This window comes from Rana temporaria, chromosome 4 (assembly GCF_905171775.1).
Source record: "Rana temporaria chromosome 4, aRanTem1.1, whole genome shotgun sequence".
NCBI classification, from domain to species: domain Eukaryota; kingdom Metazoa; phylum Chordata; class Amphibia; order Anura; family Ranidae; genus Rana; species Rana temporaria.
In genome coordinates, this window is record NC_053492.1 from 27,120,981 (window position 1) to 27,138,057 (window position 17,077).

The following is a 17,077-nucleotide window of genomic DNA, read 5'->3' on the forward strand; positions in this document are numbered from 1 at the left end:
CTCTTTTTTTTATAGATCAGAAGCAGTACTGCTAGCAACCATTGGGATACACACAGTTGTACAGAACTGTGAGAAGGTTTAATACATCAGAAGCAGTACCGCCGGCAACCACTGGGTGGCGCATGGATACAAACTACTGTTGTGAGAGAAGCTCAGGCATCTATCCAGCGGCGCAGGCTGCTGACGTCGGTTTCGATGTGGTTACGTGGAACCAGCGGTGAACACAGAAGAATCGCGGGTCATCCAACGGGGAGATCGCGGGCGGGGAGAATTGAAATCGCGATTCTCTTCGCAATTAATCGTGCAGCTCTAACACACACACTCATACATATACTGTATACACAATCATGTGAAAAATTAAGTACACCCTATGAAAATTATTGACTTTGCCAACATACTTAAACTAAAAATAATTAGATTAGGCTTGTATACTTGATAAGAACACAAGAAAAATGTTCAATAATTTATTCAACAAAAATATCAATAAATGTAAGGCCTCGTACACACCACTGGATCTATCCGCTGGAATTGATCCGCGGATCAGTTCCAGCGGATAAATCCGGTCGTCTGTACGGCCTAGCGGATATTTATCCGCGGAGATTTGTCGGCCGGATCGATTTCAAGCGGATAGAAATTTCTTAGCATGCTAAGAAATTTATCCGCTTGAATCGGGTCCAGCGGATTGATCAGGTGGTCTGTACAGACTCACCGGATCAATCCGTCCGCTCCCCTCCCTCGCATGCGTGGAAGTACTTACCTTCCAGCGTCGCGCACGTCGCCGCGTCATCATCGCGGCGACGGCGCGACACGTCACAGCGGAAGAATTCCGCGCGGATTTTGATCCGATGGTGAGTGCACGCCATCGGATCCAAATCCGGAGGAGGAATCTCCGCTGGAAACGGTCCGGCGGACCGTTTCCAGCGGAGATCCCCTCGTGTGTACGGGGCCTTATTGTGATTGTGTATTGTGGAAAAAAAAAAGTCAAAAATGTGTATTGCCCCTATAGCAAAAATGACTACAAATGTTGTATAATTTATTTTACAAGTCTCCTGAGGAAGCCAATGATTGGTGAAACATGTTGACCACATGGATTTTCTATGATGGTTTTTTGAACATTGCTGCTCTTAATATTTGTATACTACAATAAAACGTTGATTTTGGAACACTCATTTTAGGTTCAACTTTAGCTTTCAGAAATGTGGCTTCACATTCTCATCAAGCACACTTTAATATGATGCAGAGTTTATAGTTAAATTGATAACTGTTGGCTGCCTAGGCCCTGGAGCAGTAAAGCAACCCCTAATTTTGATTGATCGGTCTTCAGCAGATTGTTCCAGAAGGCCTGGGCTTTGTCAGTATATCCAATGGAAAATTGTAATCATGCTCTAATGTTCTCTTTGGAAAGCAAAGGCTTTCTTATCTTCCCTGTCATGCATATTGGATCTATTCAATCTCTTTCTGATTGTGAAAGCATGCACTTTGACCCGAACCGTTGCAAAAATTATCTGAACATTTAGAAATGACATTTTGGAGTTCTTGGACAATTTGTTTTAGCATCAAATGGTTGGGTTGAATTTGCTGGGCAGGCCAGCCCTGGAATATTTAGCAGTTTAGCAGATAATTTGTAGGTTATTTCCTTTTATAGTGCAATGATTGATTTCAAAATATTTGTTGACTTTTTTTAAATACCTTGCCAGAATCATAGTCACAATTTTCTTTCTGAAGACCTTAGAAAGCTCTGTTGACTTGGCATGCTGACATCACATATATCAATAGCAAAGAATACATCAGACCCCAGATATCAGGTTTCGCCTACATGTTCCCTAAAGATTGTTCTAATCATTGGCAGCTAATCTGATTAGAGTTTCAATCTAGATCAAATGTTAACCTAAAAAAAAAATCAACCATTTCCATGGGATGCACTTACTTTTTCACATGATTGTGCATTTTTTTTTATCTTTTATTTATGTTTTCCATACATACAGAAATATACATAAACAAAATGGAAAACTATGATATTGTAACAGAACTGGTGAATGGAGTGAACCACAACTGCGGTTAGGAAGGATTTCAATGCGCTTCTTTATGTGACAACTCAGTATTGGGCCCCAGGCGTCAGTCCACACAAACAGGAGTTTGAAGGATCTCTACATTATCTCTCTGTCACATAAAGAAAGGCATTGAGGCCCAGATTCACGTAGATCGGCGCATCTTTGAGCGGGCGTAACGTATCCTATTTACGTTACGCCTCCGCAACTTAGACGGGCAAGTGCAGTATTCTCAAAGCACTTGCTCCGTAAGTTGCGGCGGCGTAGCGTAAATAGGCCGGCGTTAGCCCGCCTAATTTTAAATGTGGAACAGGGGGGCGTGTTTTATGTAAATGTTATGTGACCCGACGTGATTGACGTCTTTCACGAACGGCGCATGCGCCGTCCGTGGAATATCCCAGTGTGCATTGCTCCAAAGTACGCCGCAAGGACGTATGGGTTTCAACGTGAATGTAAATGACGTCCAGCCCCATTCACGGACGACTTGCGCAAATGACGTAAATTCTTCAAAATTCGACGCGGGAACGACGTCCATACTTAACATTGGTACGCCGCATGTACGCCACCATATAGTAGGGGTAACTTTACGCCGGGAAAAGCCTAACGTAAACGGCGTATCTGTACTGCGTCGGCCGGGCGTACGTTTGTGAATTCGCGTATCTAGCTGATTTACATATTTCTAGGCGTAAATCAGCGTACACGCCCATAGCGGCCAGCGTAAATATGCAGTTAAGATCCGACGGCGTAAGAGACTTACGCCGGTCGGATCTAATAGAAATCTATGCGTAACTGATTCTAAGAATCAGGCGCATAGATACGACCGCTCAGACTCAGAGATACGACGACGTATCTGGAGATACGCCGTCGTATATCCTTTGAGAATCTGGGCCTGAGTTACTAAGGATGGATGCATTACAACGACCAAAGTTTAGCGTTTAAAATTATATAATATACTTTAAGGATCAAGATTCCAATACACCTCTATATGCAATGTATTATCAGTACGGGACCCCAGGCGTCACTCCACACAAACTGGAGTTTTCTACATCATATCACTTTGAGCATAGAGGGATGTATTAGGCCACTAAGGGAGTTGGTATGAAATACCATCAACCCTTAGCATAGAAAAGTTAGAGCGAACATGTTCAACAAATTAGGACAAGGCCTATAAGGGATTTGTACTTATGTCAAGCTCGTAGTAAATAGGAGTTGTAGTGACAACTAGTAGTTGCGTATGACAGGCAATATAGCTCAGGTAATAGTAGTTGCATATAAGAGGCAATATAGCTCAGATAATTATAGTTGCATATAGGAGGCAATATAGCTCAGGTAATAGTAGTTGCATATAAGAGGCAATATAGCTCAGATAATTATAGTTGCATATAGGAGGCAATATAGCTCAGGTAATAGTAGTTGCATATAAGAGGCAATATAGCTCAGATAATTATAGTTGCATATAGGTGAATTTTGCACAGGTAATGATAGTTGCACATGAGAGGCAAGTATAGCTTAGGTAATTTGAGGGTAGCTGACCCTTTAAGGTATTCCTCAGCAAACAGTCCTTAGCACAGTAGTATATCCCAATTAGTATGTTAATATCCACAAAGCATATTATGTAACAGCAAATGTATTAGATGGAACATAAGCAGCAGATCTTCCTATAGCACTACAAGTGATACAATAGCTACTCATCCGTTTGCAGGCTTCAGTGTAGGAAATAGGGATTCCGTGGTGTAGGATGTTCAGCAAGATGGCCTCAAAGGTTGTCCCCAGCAATGGCTCTCTGTTGCAGTAGAAGTAACAGCACTAAAGTATTAGTAGTAGTCTGGAGCAGTGTTCCAGCATGGGGAGCGATGGCACCAATATAAGTAGCGTGGCCGAGCTACGGCTGACAATAATAGAACGCTGTCTGTGTATCAGGTGAATGCCTTTATAGGCAGGAGAGAGGTACCAGACAGCTGTAATACATTGTCCAGTGATTTGAAAGAAGCGCCGTAAAGTTTGGCGCACTTCCGCTTTCCACGGTGGAACGCACAGGGCGCCGCGCGATGACGTCATCGCTTAGTCACCATAATGCGTTCCAGCGTGGAACGCATTACAGAAATGAACAGCGCCTGTTACAGATATAGCCTCTAAGAAAACATATTTAATGTGTTGTAAACCTATAGTACCTTCATCCAAAAATTATTTGAGATATAGGGGTTGGACTTATTTGGTCCCCAAACTAAGTTCCGAAAGGTAGGGGCTACTGGACTATCAAGGTACAAGTTAAGAGGGTAAAGTCGGGTATAGAAACATATATAGAAAAATAGAAAGAATTTTATTAATACACAATCAATAAAAATAAAAATAATATTATATACAGATTAAAAACATAGTGGCCATGGGCGTCAGTTCCATAGGGCAAGGGGGGGCAATTGCCCCCCCCCCCGGAAAATCGAGAAGGTGTTGAAGAGTCTCGCGGCTGCAGGCTGTCTGAGCAGTCCCAGACCAGATGTCACACAGGCACAGTGAGCAGAGTGAAGCCACCTCCCCCTCCAGTGTTTATGTGTACACAGGGGGAGGGAACCTGCTGCCTGTGCCACACTGATGGCTGATCTGAGATACTGAATGGGATGGGAGGAGGGGGATCTGTGCTGAAGGGGGGTCTGTACTGAAGGGGGGTATGCGCTGAAGGGTGGTCCATCTGTGCTTAAAGGGGGTCAATCTGTGCTGAAGGGGGATCCTGTGCAGAATGGGGGGGTCTGCGCTGAAGGGGGTCCATCTGTGCTGAAATGAGGGGTCTGTGCAGAATGGGGGGTCTGTGCTGAAGACCCCGTCCATCTGTGCTGAATGGAGGGGTCTGTGTAGAATGGGGGGTCTGTGCTGAAGGGGGGGTTCATCTGTGCTGAATGGAGGGGTCTGTGCTAAAGGGGGGCCCATCTGTGCTGAAGGGGGGTATGTACATTCTCTAGGCTATATTTATATGGGCATGGAGTGAAGCTGAATTATCTCAAGAGCTATTTCACATTGCCGGCTGGCCGCGTTATCGGTAAAGCGCTGCTAAAAAGCGTCTCTTTACCATCATTTTAGCTGTGCTATTCGGCCACTAGCAGGGCTCTTTTAAATCCCGCTAGCGTTTGAAGAAAGGGTTAAATGAGACTGTGTATCGCTGCTGCCAAATCGCCCCCTGCCCATCATAGTGACAATCCATACATATCACCAAAATAGCAGCCCCCAGAGGGGGGATTGCAGGTCGCAAAGAGCATCTCGACTAGTTTCGCAGACTATTGCCACTTCATCAGGAGAGTATCTGTGATATATTTAGCAAATTAATAAGACAGCTATACATGTGTATAGTATAATCTTATACATATAGAAACAATAATGTACTGTACATATGGGGAAAGAACGAGCATGGGTGCTTATCTACAAACCCTTGCCAATCAGGGCTGGATGATGCTACCAAAACAAAGGTTCCCCCGCTGCGACTATGGGGGATGTGCCAGTAAGGGAAACAAATTTATTGAATGAAAATGTCCAATGGAGGGTCAACGGAGTGAAGGAGAGGAGGGGAGGGGCGTGAAGTGGTGAAAGGTATTAACTTGTACCGTGATAGTAGCAGTAGCCCCTACGTTTTAGAACTTTGATTGGGGACCAAATAAGTGCGACCCCTATATCTCATAAACAAAATGGGGCTGATTTACTAAAACTGGACAGTGCAAAATCTGACGCAGCTCTTCACAAAAAACAATCAACTTTCAGTTGTTTTTTTTTGTCAAAGCCTAATTGAGCAAGCTGAAGTTAGAAGCTGATTGGCTACCATGCACAGCTGCACCAGATTTTGCACTCTCCAGTTTTAGTAATTCAAGCCCAATTCCCATTGGTCCTCCTCTGCCTGGGGGCATGCCCGATAGTGGACCCATGGGAGGTCTTATGCCTGGAGGTGGGCCCATCATGCCTGGTGGGGGTGCTCCACAACCCATTGCTGGTCGGTGGACCTCCACGTCCTCCAGGAGCATACTGTGTTGGGGCCCCAGCAATACTAGCTGCGGTAACATCCACATGTAGGACATCCAACGCTAGAGGTGGTTTATTCTTCCAAATCAAATACACTTTTGCACACTGGTACTGAATAGTATTCCAATGTTTCCCTTCTCCCTCAATTTCTCTCTATCAGTCAGCTAATGTCACCCCAGTGCTGAGGGAGAGGGGCACAAGAGGGTCAAACAAGAATGCTGTGGAGGCAACAGACATCCTCCTTATTAACTGATGACGTCATTGGTTGTTAGAATGCCACCAGTATCTAGAAAGTAGTAATAGTGCATGATGAAAACCCATGGTTTTGTGTCACTAAAAGGCAGGCTTGATCCACCTGCTGGTTTGTATATGATTTTTTATACATTTTTAGGCATTTTGCCAAGGCACCCCTGAAGAAACCTCAAGGCACCCCAGGGTACCTGGGCACCCTTGTTGAAAAAGGCTGAGCTAGACTAGTACATAGCAACAACTAACCTTGCCCCCACCCAGTACACTCCAACCGAGGGTCCTGCCTATGGTAGCCCCTTAACTTACCCGAATATGAGAGGTCAATTGGCCCAAAAAAGTAAGAGAGGAGAGATATAAATACCAAAATATATATAAAGCAAAAGCCAGGAAAGAAAAAAGGTGGTGATCTTAAAGGGGTTGTATGGCTTCGGGTTTAAAATAAATAAATAACAAACATGTTATACTTACCTCCACTGTGCAGTTCGTTTTGCACAGAGTTTCCCCGATCCTGGTCTTCTGGGGTCCCTTGGCGGCTATCTCGGCTCCTCCCTGCAAGCTCTAATCCCCTTCATGGGATGCTCTCTCCCAAGGGGTTTAGCTTGCGGGCGAGCCCCCGTGATACAGCCGGCGGCTATATCATTCGGCCACACCCCCCGACGTGCCAAGTCATTGAATGTGATTGACAGCAACGCAAGCCAATGGCTGCGCTGCTATCAATCTCCAATGACAAGCTGCCTCAAGCAGGGGGAAAGCATCGCTGGATCGCGCCCACGGAGTTTCATGGCTCAGGTAAGTAAAAGGATAGGATGCATTAAGCTGAAAAAACGCGAAGCTTTACAACCCCTTTAAGCTGACTTAAAATGACGACGATGAACACAATACTGATAGTAACCTCTGTTCCTATAATGATCTGTTCGGTTTACATTTGATGACATTTCTTTTCTGTTTCACTTTTTTAGGTCCTCCTGGTCCAAAAGGAGAACAAGGTCATGAAGGAATGGAGGGTGTTCCCGGCGTTTCTGGAATGCCTGGATTAAGAGGTAAAAGAATTTTCCCAACAATCCAACATCCTCTGCACTTTATTTTGTTGTTCCATGTCCAACACATACCACAGTGACTTATTTTTAGGGTTTGCGCACTTACAAAATGTTGCAAGAGGGGTATAACAGCAGGTCTCTGGTGCACCGACAGCATCAGTTTTGATGGGCGGGATGTGGCCTAGCCAAGCCACATCCAAAAGGGGAGGTTTCCAAGAAGGATAGTGTATCCCTACTCATGCCCTACTCATCTGGAACCTCTTTCTGCCGCTGTCCCTGACAGACCAATGACCTGTCCCTACACTACCCACTCGCTTCCGCAGTGACCCAGGAAACCATAGAGGAACCTTCTGCAATGTCGCTGCGGTTGAGCACCACTTGCAGTGGAGAAAGTAGACTGCACCTGTCTACAATCAACACATGAGCAACTCAAAAGAAAGCCAAAGCGACCCAAGACCATACTGCATTTGACTTGTTTCTGAGCCTGACATATAGGCCACTTTTTGACAGATGAGTGAAATGTCAGTCCTAACTCTTGTTGACAGAAACAAAATGTTTCTCCTTATGGAGGCGCAGTGAAAACTTGAAAAAGAGGTTCTAACCCTTCCCTCTGTTTCCCCCCCCAAAACTAATAAAAAGGTACAGTAAGCTCCTCTATGAGGCCCCTTTCAAACTGGGGCAGTGGGTGCGTCGGCAGTAAAGTGCCGCTATTTTTCTTTACCGTGGGATTTGCGGTGCTATTCGGCCAGTAGCGATGTTGTTTTACCCCCGCTATCGGCCGAGAAAGGGTTAAAAATCACTGCAAAGCACCTCTGCAGAGGCGATTTGCCGGCGGTATAGCCGCGGTGCCAATTGATTTCAATGGCCAGGAGCGGTTTACATACCGCTCTTTCACCGCTCCAAAGATACAGCTAGCAGGACTTTTTGTACCGTCCTGCTTGCGCACCGCTCCAGTGTGAAAGCTCAGAGGCTTTCACACTGGAGACACAGCAGCGGCTCTTTCAGGTCGTTTGCAGGCGCTATTTTTAGCGCAATAGCTTGTATATTTGTTATTTTCAAATGGATTCAAATTTCTAAATTTGGATTTTGGAAGAGGGCTATCTTCGCTCTATTTTATTCTCTTGTTTTCAATTCTAGTCTATTCTATTACCTGTTCTATTCTTTCTATTATATTCTTATATATTCTATTATTTTATTTTCTGTTCTATTCAATTCTATTCAATTATTTTGTATTCTATTATATTCTGTTTTATTCCATTCTTTTATTTGATATTATATTCTGTTTTATTCGTTTTTATTCTATACAGAAGCCTAAGTAGGAATCATCATCTTGTTTGACTCCTATACCATACTGTATTTGTTGCAATATGTTTTTCCATTTCAAACTCAAATTAATTTTCAAATTTGAATAAATTTTTCAATTTGAATTCCTTTTTGAATTCGGATAATTCATTTTGTTATAATTTATTTTGGATATGTTGAAATCTGTTACTAATGTGATTCGGAAGATTCGGATATATCCAAATCTCCGAATACCAAAAATGCTGTCAGAATTTCGATTTGTTATGAAACGAGTCTCACATGTCTAAAGAAGAAAGGAGTCAGAGATATCTTTCAAAGATGTCCAAATACTGTACATTCAGGGGTGGACTGACAACTCATGGGGCCCCGGGCAATAGAAGACTATGGGGCCCCTGGGCTTACAGATGGCCACTACGCCAGGAGGCGGGGCAGCTAAAATCTCTGGATTTTCACATCAAAAGCATGTCAGTTTCGGACATATCAGGGACAGATGTAAAAAAAACTGATTTTACATTCTGTCCCTGGTTTTACTGAGCCTGGCAACCCTGTGTACATTGACTACTCATCTGTGCTGTATTAGATCTAAGGTTGTCATGTTAGTTCAGATTTATTTTGAATATCATTTAGGATACTCATCATGAGCCTATTGTTGATCATGATCCAACTGAGTTTATGAGCAACACGGTCAAGACAGACTGTAGACTTCCAACATTGAGCAATTACTAATATATTTGCTAATTTTAATATTTTAACATTTCCTTTGTATTCACTAAGGCTAATTTAATACTGACAGAGGGGCATTGCAAAAATTCCAAAAGATCTGGGGCACGACTGGGCAAGATGCAACAAGCAAATCACACTGGGGCACATTTTAGAGTATAAGTATATAAAGATATAATTTATTCATGAAGAGTCAATGGCCCGGATTCAGAGAGATCTGCCTATCTCTCGGCGGGCGTAACGTATCTCAGATACGTTACGCCGCCGTAAATTAGGGCGCAAGTTCCGTATTCAGAAAGAACTTACGCCCTAAGTTACGGCGGCGTAACGTATGTGGTCCGGCGTAAGCCCACCTAATTCAAATGTGGATGATTTGGGCATGTTTTATTCAAATTTAGTGTGACCCCACGTATTTGACGTTTTTTTTTTACAAACGGCGCATGCCCCGTTCGTGAAAAGAATCCCAGTGCGCATGCTTGAAATTACGCTGCAAATCGTCAATGCTTTAGACGTGAACGTAACTTACGTACAGCCCTATTCGCGAACGACTTACGCAAACGATGTAAAAAAAATTAAAACTCGACGCGGGAACGATGTCCATACTTAAAGCGGGGGTTCACCCTATAAAAAAAAAAAAAAAAAATTTTCTTCTAGCATAAAATTCGGCATAGTAGCGCGAGCTACAGTATGCCTGTCTTAATTTTTTTATCCCCGTACTCACTGTTATATCGTACATAGAAGATTCCGTCTGCCCACGGGGAATGGGCGTTCCAATCCAGACGGAAGGTGATTGACGGCCGGCTCTGGCGCGTCACGCTTCTCCGGAAATAGCCGAAATAGGCTTGGCTCTTCACGGCGCCTGCGCATAGTCTGTGCGCAGGCGCCGTGAAGAGCCGAGACCTACTCCGGCTGTCTTCGGGGAGCGTGACGTGCCAGAGCCGGCCGTCAATCACCCTCCCTTTTGAAAGGAACGCCCATTCCCCGCGGGCAGTCGGAATCTTCTATGTACGATATAACAGTGAGTACGGGGATAAAAAAATTAAAAAGTTGTTCTGCAGGGTGAAACACCGCTTTAACATTAGCTATGCCTCATATAGCAGGGGTAACTTTACGCCAAAAAAGCCTAACGTAAACGACGTAAAAAAATGAGCCGGGCGTACGTTTCTGAATCGGCGTATCTACCTAATTAGCATATTCATTGCGTAAATATACGGAAGCGCCACCTAGCGGCCAGCGTAAATATGCAGCCTAAGATACTTACGCCGGTCGGATCTTATGGAAATCTATGCGGAACTGATTCTATGAATCAGTCGCATAGATACGACGGCCCACGCTCAGAGATACGACGGTGTATCAGGAGATACGCCGTCATATCTCCTATCTGAATCTGGCCCAATGACACCAAATACAGACCAAACCAAAATCCATTGCACTATTCACCCATAGATATATAATAATTCTAGGACACCTCACGTTTTTTCTGCACTTGTCCCCCATTATGTCTCATAATCAAAGATGTGCTTGTAAGTGAAGTTCTCCCAGCACTGTCTTGTTAGATGGCACACAGCTTGGGGGAAGCCTGTGAGAACTTTTCTTCACTCCACAATGGGTGGTGCTCTGATTATGAGGCCAGATATGTAAAGAAGCACCTCCTCAGGTGATTCCTGTTGAGGGAACTGGTCACCTGAGCTGCTTATCTGTGTGCCGGGTGACTGGTCTTCTCAACAACCCCTAGGTCTGCAGGATGCACTTGACTCTTGTAGGGTGCCCCTCAGACTTCTTCTCTATTTGCCGCTGGAAGCTGGAAGGATTGGGGTACCCATAATTCAGCATTTGCATGAACAGAAGAGAGATACTATAAATGTAGTTCTCTCTAGTGTGCAACTAGTGTAGGTAAACTTATTTTCTTGACTCATGTGTTGTGTGAGTCTGTAATTAGATTAGATTACTGCAGGTCAGGCTGGATGGCTCTACAGGGCAGGTCTCTGGTACCCCACCCCCCTGGATCTAGAAGCTTGGAGAAGCTTCTGAAAATTAGTGGCCAGAGGCCAGGAGGCAACGAATACTAGCCTTCAGAGTCCCATGTTTAGTAGACCTGTGCCTTCATAATCATGGAGACTAGACTGAACTCCAGGTTATATTCCCTATACTTAAATGTCTGAGCAATTTGATTGCCCGTCTCCATTAGGCCTTTGATCTGCCCTCTGTCTTTCAGAGTGATACGCATACTTGAAGGAATCTGGCCAATCCCCAGGCAGAGGGCCTGGCAGGGTGGCTAGGTCAGCCCTTAAATATGTTGGAGCCTGGCCAGCAGGGGAGTCGGATGGAAGATGAAGTGCTGAGGTTGCTGTTAGGCGCTTTTGTGGAATTTTTAGATTTTTTGTGGAAGGATGGAGGAACACCTCATCCCAAACTTGCCTCTAGATGGGTTTTAAGCAAACCTTGGGTGAATTATACAGCACACACTAAAACATGCTCTCACTAATTTATCATGCAACCCATGGCCACAGCTAGGATGATCAGGATCTGTCCCACCCAGGGGCGGACTTACCATTGAGTCACTCGGGCACTGCCCGAGGGCCCCATGCCACTAGGGGGCCCCATCAGGGATGCCAGGCTCAGTAAAACCAGGGACAGTATGTAGAAATCTATGTTTTTTTTACATCTGTCCCTGATATGTCCGAAACCGACATGCTTTTGATGTGAAAATCCTGCGATTTTAGCTGCCCCACCTCTGCACTGCCTCCTGGCGTGGTGGCCATCTGTAAGCCCGGGGGCCCCATAATCTTCTATTGCCCAGGGGCCCCATGAGTTGTTAGTTCGCCCCTGGTCCCACCTATTCTCACCTATGACAGTGATCACTGGGACAAGAAGTGAGTGAAATCTTTCCAGTGGAGACTGAGCCAGCAATAAAATACTGACCAAAGTTTTATTCCCTCCCCATCTTATCCAAATCAAAACAAACATGCCTAGACTAAAGCCCCGTACGCACGATCGGAATTTCCAATGGAAAAAGTCCGACTGACTTTTTCCATCGGAAATTCCAACCGTGTGTATGCCCCATCTGACTTTTTTTCTAGGAATTCCGTTGGAGTTTAGATAGAGAACATGTTGGCCCGGATTCACAAAACGCTTACGCCTACGTATCTCCAGATACACCGTCGTAAGTACAAATGTGCGCCGTCGTATCTATGCGCCGAACCAGAAACCAAGATACGCCTAAAAATAGGCTTCATCCGACCGACGTAACTTGCCTACGTCAGCGTATCGTGGGCGCATATTTACGCTGGACGCATGTTGCGCTCCCATTGATTTTCGATTCGAATATGCTGAGGGAAATACGGCGATTCACAAACGTACTTGCGCCCGGCACATAATATACGCGGTTTGCGTAAGTCGTACGTCCAGCGTAAAGTTATTCCCCATATATGAGGCGCAACCCATGCAAAGGTATGGACCAGGGAACATAAGCCGTCGTATTTTACGTAGTTTACGTTGGACGTGAATATGGCTGGGCGTAGGTTACGCTCACGCCGTAGGCAGTGATTCGACGTATCTTAGGCAGTTGTTTCGACGTGATTCTGAGCATGCGCACTGGGATGCGCCCACGGGACCGCGCATGCGCCATTCGTTATATGTATCTGTCTGGCACTCGGCCCATCATTTGCATGGGGTCACGCCTTATTTGCATGTCTCACGCCTACTTCAACCTACGCTGGCTTACGCCTTAGAAACCCAGCGCAGATTTGAGAGCAAGTGCTTTGTGAATTCGGTGCTTGCCTCTCTGCGCTGCGTCGGCGTAGCGTATAAAAGATACGCTACGGCGGCATAAATATGCGTCGATGTCTGTGAATCCGGGCCATACTCTTTTACTCCGATAGAATTCCGTCGGAATTCCAATGTGAGTTTGGCCGGGCAAAAGCCCGATCCATTCATGTTCAGTTGGTGGTGGATTCACAATGGTTGTAGTGATGGAAGATGGATTTGTTCACCAATAGATCATCTTGAGTTCATGGACTTTTGCACATACAGTGGAACCTTGGATTGTGAGCATAATCCATTCCAGGAGAATGCTTGTAATCCAAAGCACTCGCATATCAAAGCCAGTTTCCCCATAGAAGTCAATGGAAACTAAGATAATTCTTTCTGCATTGACTTCTATGGCATGCAATACCGCATGTGGCCAGAGGTGGCGGGTGTCGGAGAGCCTCGGGGACAGCTCGGCTGATCTCGGAAACCCTCAGAAAGGCTTGGAAACACGCAGGAACAGAATATTTCTGAGTGTTTGTGAGTATATCTGAGTGATTCCTAGTATTTCCAAACGGCTCTAAACCGTTCCGAGTGTCACCGGCACCCCCGCAGCTCTGGCCAAATGCGGTACGGCACACCCCATTAGCTTGAATTCTGCTTGTTTTGCGAGACAACACTCGCACACCGATTAAGAATTTTAAAAAAAGTTGCTCGTCTTTAACCACTTAAGGACCCCTTCAAGCCGATATACGTCGGCAGAATGGCACGGCTAGGCACAATCACGTACCTGTGCATGTCTCTTTAAGCCCAGCTTGTAACCCGGTCCGAAGCTCCGTGACCACGCCTGCGGGACTCGCGGACCCGATCGCCGCCGGTGTTCTGCGATCGGGTCACAGGAGCTGAAGAATGGGGAGAGGTGAGTGTAAACACACTTTCCCCGTTCTTCTGTGTGGCAGTGTCAGTGATCGTCTGTTCCCTGATATAGGGAAAGACGATCAATGACGTCAGACGTCCAGCCATGCCCCCCTACAGTTAGAAAAACATATGAGGTCACACTTAACCCCTACAGCGCCCCCTAGTGGTTAACTCCTAAACTGCAATTGTCATTTTCACAGTAAACAATGCATTTTTATAGCACTTTTTGCTGTGAAAATGACAATGTGTCAAAATTGTCCGATGTGTCCGCCATAATGTCGCAGTCACGAAAAAAATCGCTGATCGCATAAAAGGCAACCAAGAAGGTTTTTCCAGAGTGCGGCTGTCCAAACATTTCTTTCTACTAGTGTCCGCCATAATGTCGCAATCAAAAAATCGCTGATCGCCGCTATAAGTAGTAAAAAAAAAAATATTTATAAAAATGCAATAAAACTATCCCCTATTTTGTAAATGCTATAAATTTTGCGCAAACCAATCGTTAAAAGCTTAATGCGATTTCTTTTTTTTCAAAAAATATGTAGAAGAATACGCATCGGCCTAAAATGAGGAAAAAAAATGTTTTTCTTATATATTTTTGGGGGATATTTATTATAGCAAAAAGTTAAAAATATTCATTTTTTCTTTATCGTACATCACGGGACACAGAGCGGCATTCATTACTATATGGGTTATATGGAGTACCTTCAGGTGTAGACACTGGCAATCTCAAACAGGAAATGCCCCTCCCTATATAACCCCCTCCCATAGGAGGAGTACCTCAGTTTTTCCGCCAGTGTCTTAGGTGTTAGTCATGGTTTAGCTTGCCTCCACATCCTTGGGATTAGGTGAGCTAACCGGTTCTGTCCAAAAAAGCCTCAGCGCTAAAGTGGTCAGTAACCGGACCCCAAACCCTTGGGGTATAGCCCATAATGCTTTTCTTTTTAGAGAGCTGGACCCTGGGCCCAGAACTTAGAAACCTTTGGGTGCCTAATGTTTCTGTTGCCAGAGTGCTATATGGGCCCAGGACAGTGGATCCTTCATAGGAACCCAGGGCCTGAAGGTCTAGACATCCCCACCGAGATGGGGGAAGATTGGGCCTCTTGCTTGGCAAAGTCCTGCGGCATGGAGCAGGTAAGTGAGGGGAAAAACTTGCGGAACTTGGTTCTTAGCAGGTTTTTTCTGGGGGGTCACAGGGGACATGCCTAAAGTTATGCACTGCATCTGGCAAACTAGTCACATATCATAAAGATAGGATGGCTCTATATGTATTATTCCCCATAAGATGTGACCTCCCTTGTAGTGTTGGAAAAGCATTGAGTGGGGCCTGTGATATAAAAGTATATGTGTGTGTCAGAGAGCTGTGCTTACCTGCAAGCCTCCAGGCGATGCTCCATTCAGTCTTCCTCCTCACGGCCTGCAAAGCAGGCAAAACGCCGACCTCCTCATGGTTCCAGGCTGCAGGCTGCAGTTTGCTGGAGCAGAGAGGTCCCTTCCTCCCAACCCCACCCCCCCCCCTGTCGGGAGGGGCATTTCCTGTTTGAGATTGCTGGGGGGGAAGGGCGGGTCAGTGGCTTAAGGAAGGGGCGGCCCTTCCTTGTTTGTTCCATATAGCTCATTCAATACTTTGGAACTGAGGAGGAAAGACCAGAACGGCAAGCACGGGGCGCCGAGGACACACAGTGGCCAGAAAGAATATTGCAGTCTTCAGAAAGACTGTTTTCAAGCCTAGGAATAGGCTGTTTCTTTTCCATCTCATAGTTTTTCTTGCAATACTACTCAGGGGGACAGAATGTTTTTTCTTTCCTAGATTTGAAAAAAAAAAAAAAAAAAAAAAGATTTTTTTTTTGAAAAAAAAAAAAAAAAAAAAAAGAAAGTGTCATCTAGGGGAGAGGAAGCATTTTTTATCCCCCAAACAGGTGTTTGGGCATTTAACTATTTATAAGTCCCAGGTACCAATAAGTAGCAGGTGTACCTCGGTATTGTACCATGGCATCAAAAAACAAGGGTACAAGAGGTGGGGATTCCCCCAGAGAGTCTGAGGTCTCGGACAATGCTATGCCGCTGCTTTCCCCACAGGGAGCCTTGGGGCCATCGGGATCTGGGGCTGGAGCTGACGCGGGTCAGTCCAACCCTAAGATGGTCACGGAGGAGGTATTACTCACCTCTTTAAAAGAGATGCAGAAAAGCATGGGTAAAATGATAGCCGCAGCTATGCGGGGCAGTAAGCGGAATAGATCTCCGTCGCCCGAGCGCGGACCCTCAGAAGAGGAGGTCCTTTCCTCAGGGGAATTGGACGACCTCTTGGACAAGGACCAAGTAGGTTCAGGGATCGAAGATCCGGATACAGAGGAGTCTGGGGCAGTCTCCCTGAGGGAGAGCTGGTGGATTCAAGGATTGTCGGACTTGGTCCATAGGGCATTCAACTTGCCAGTACCAGATCTCCAGGTATCGACGGTTTCAGCTTTGGGCTCACTGAGGGCGCCTCAAAGCAATGCTGTGTTTCCGATCCATCCTCTATTAGAGGGAGTTTTGTTCCAAGATTGGAACAAGCCAGATAAGATCTTCTTACCACCTAAGAAGTTCTCTGTCCTATATCCTATGGAAGAAAAATTTTCCAAAAGATGGGCTACTCCTGCAGTGGACGCAGCCATCTCATGTGTTAACAAATCGTTAACATGCCCTGTAGAAAACATACAGGTGTTCAAGGATCCAGTTGATAAGCGCTTGGAAGCACTACTTAAGAACTCCTTCACTACTGCAGGGCAGTAGTACAGCCAGCTGTGGCTGCGATTGGGGTCGCTCAAGCATTATCGGATCAATTTAAGCAGATGCTTAAACTTATTCCTGCCCAGCAGGCAGAAGAATTTTCGGATGTCCCTAAGGCCATATGTTTTACGGTAGACGCAATCAAGGATTCTATCCAGCAAGCGTCACGTTTATCGTTATCCCTTATCCATATGAGAAGACTCTTATGGTTAAAAAGCTGGGAGGCTGAGCCCCCATGCAAGAAGCTCCTGGTAGGGTTCCCCTTCCATGGAGGACGACTCTTCGGAGAAG

The 17,077-nt window shown here is 45.4% G+C and overlaps 1 protein-coding gene across 1 annotated transcript in view; it reads left to right on the plus strand.

Annotated features, from left to right (window-relative positions):
• The window catches only part of SCARA5 (scavenger receptor class A member 5), a 424,057-nt gene that overhangs the window by 237,112 nt on the left and 169,868 nt on the right, over positions 1 to 17,077 (plus strand). Inside the window, exon 5 of the mRNA XM_040348148.1 lies at positions 7,256 to 7,336. Coding sequence (XP_040204082.1) covers positions 7,256 to 7,336 — 81 coding nt within the window. The remainder of the gene's footprint in view (positions 1 to 7,255; positions 7,337 to 17,077) is intronic.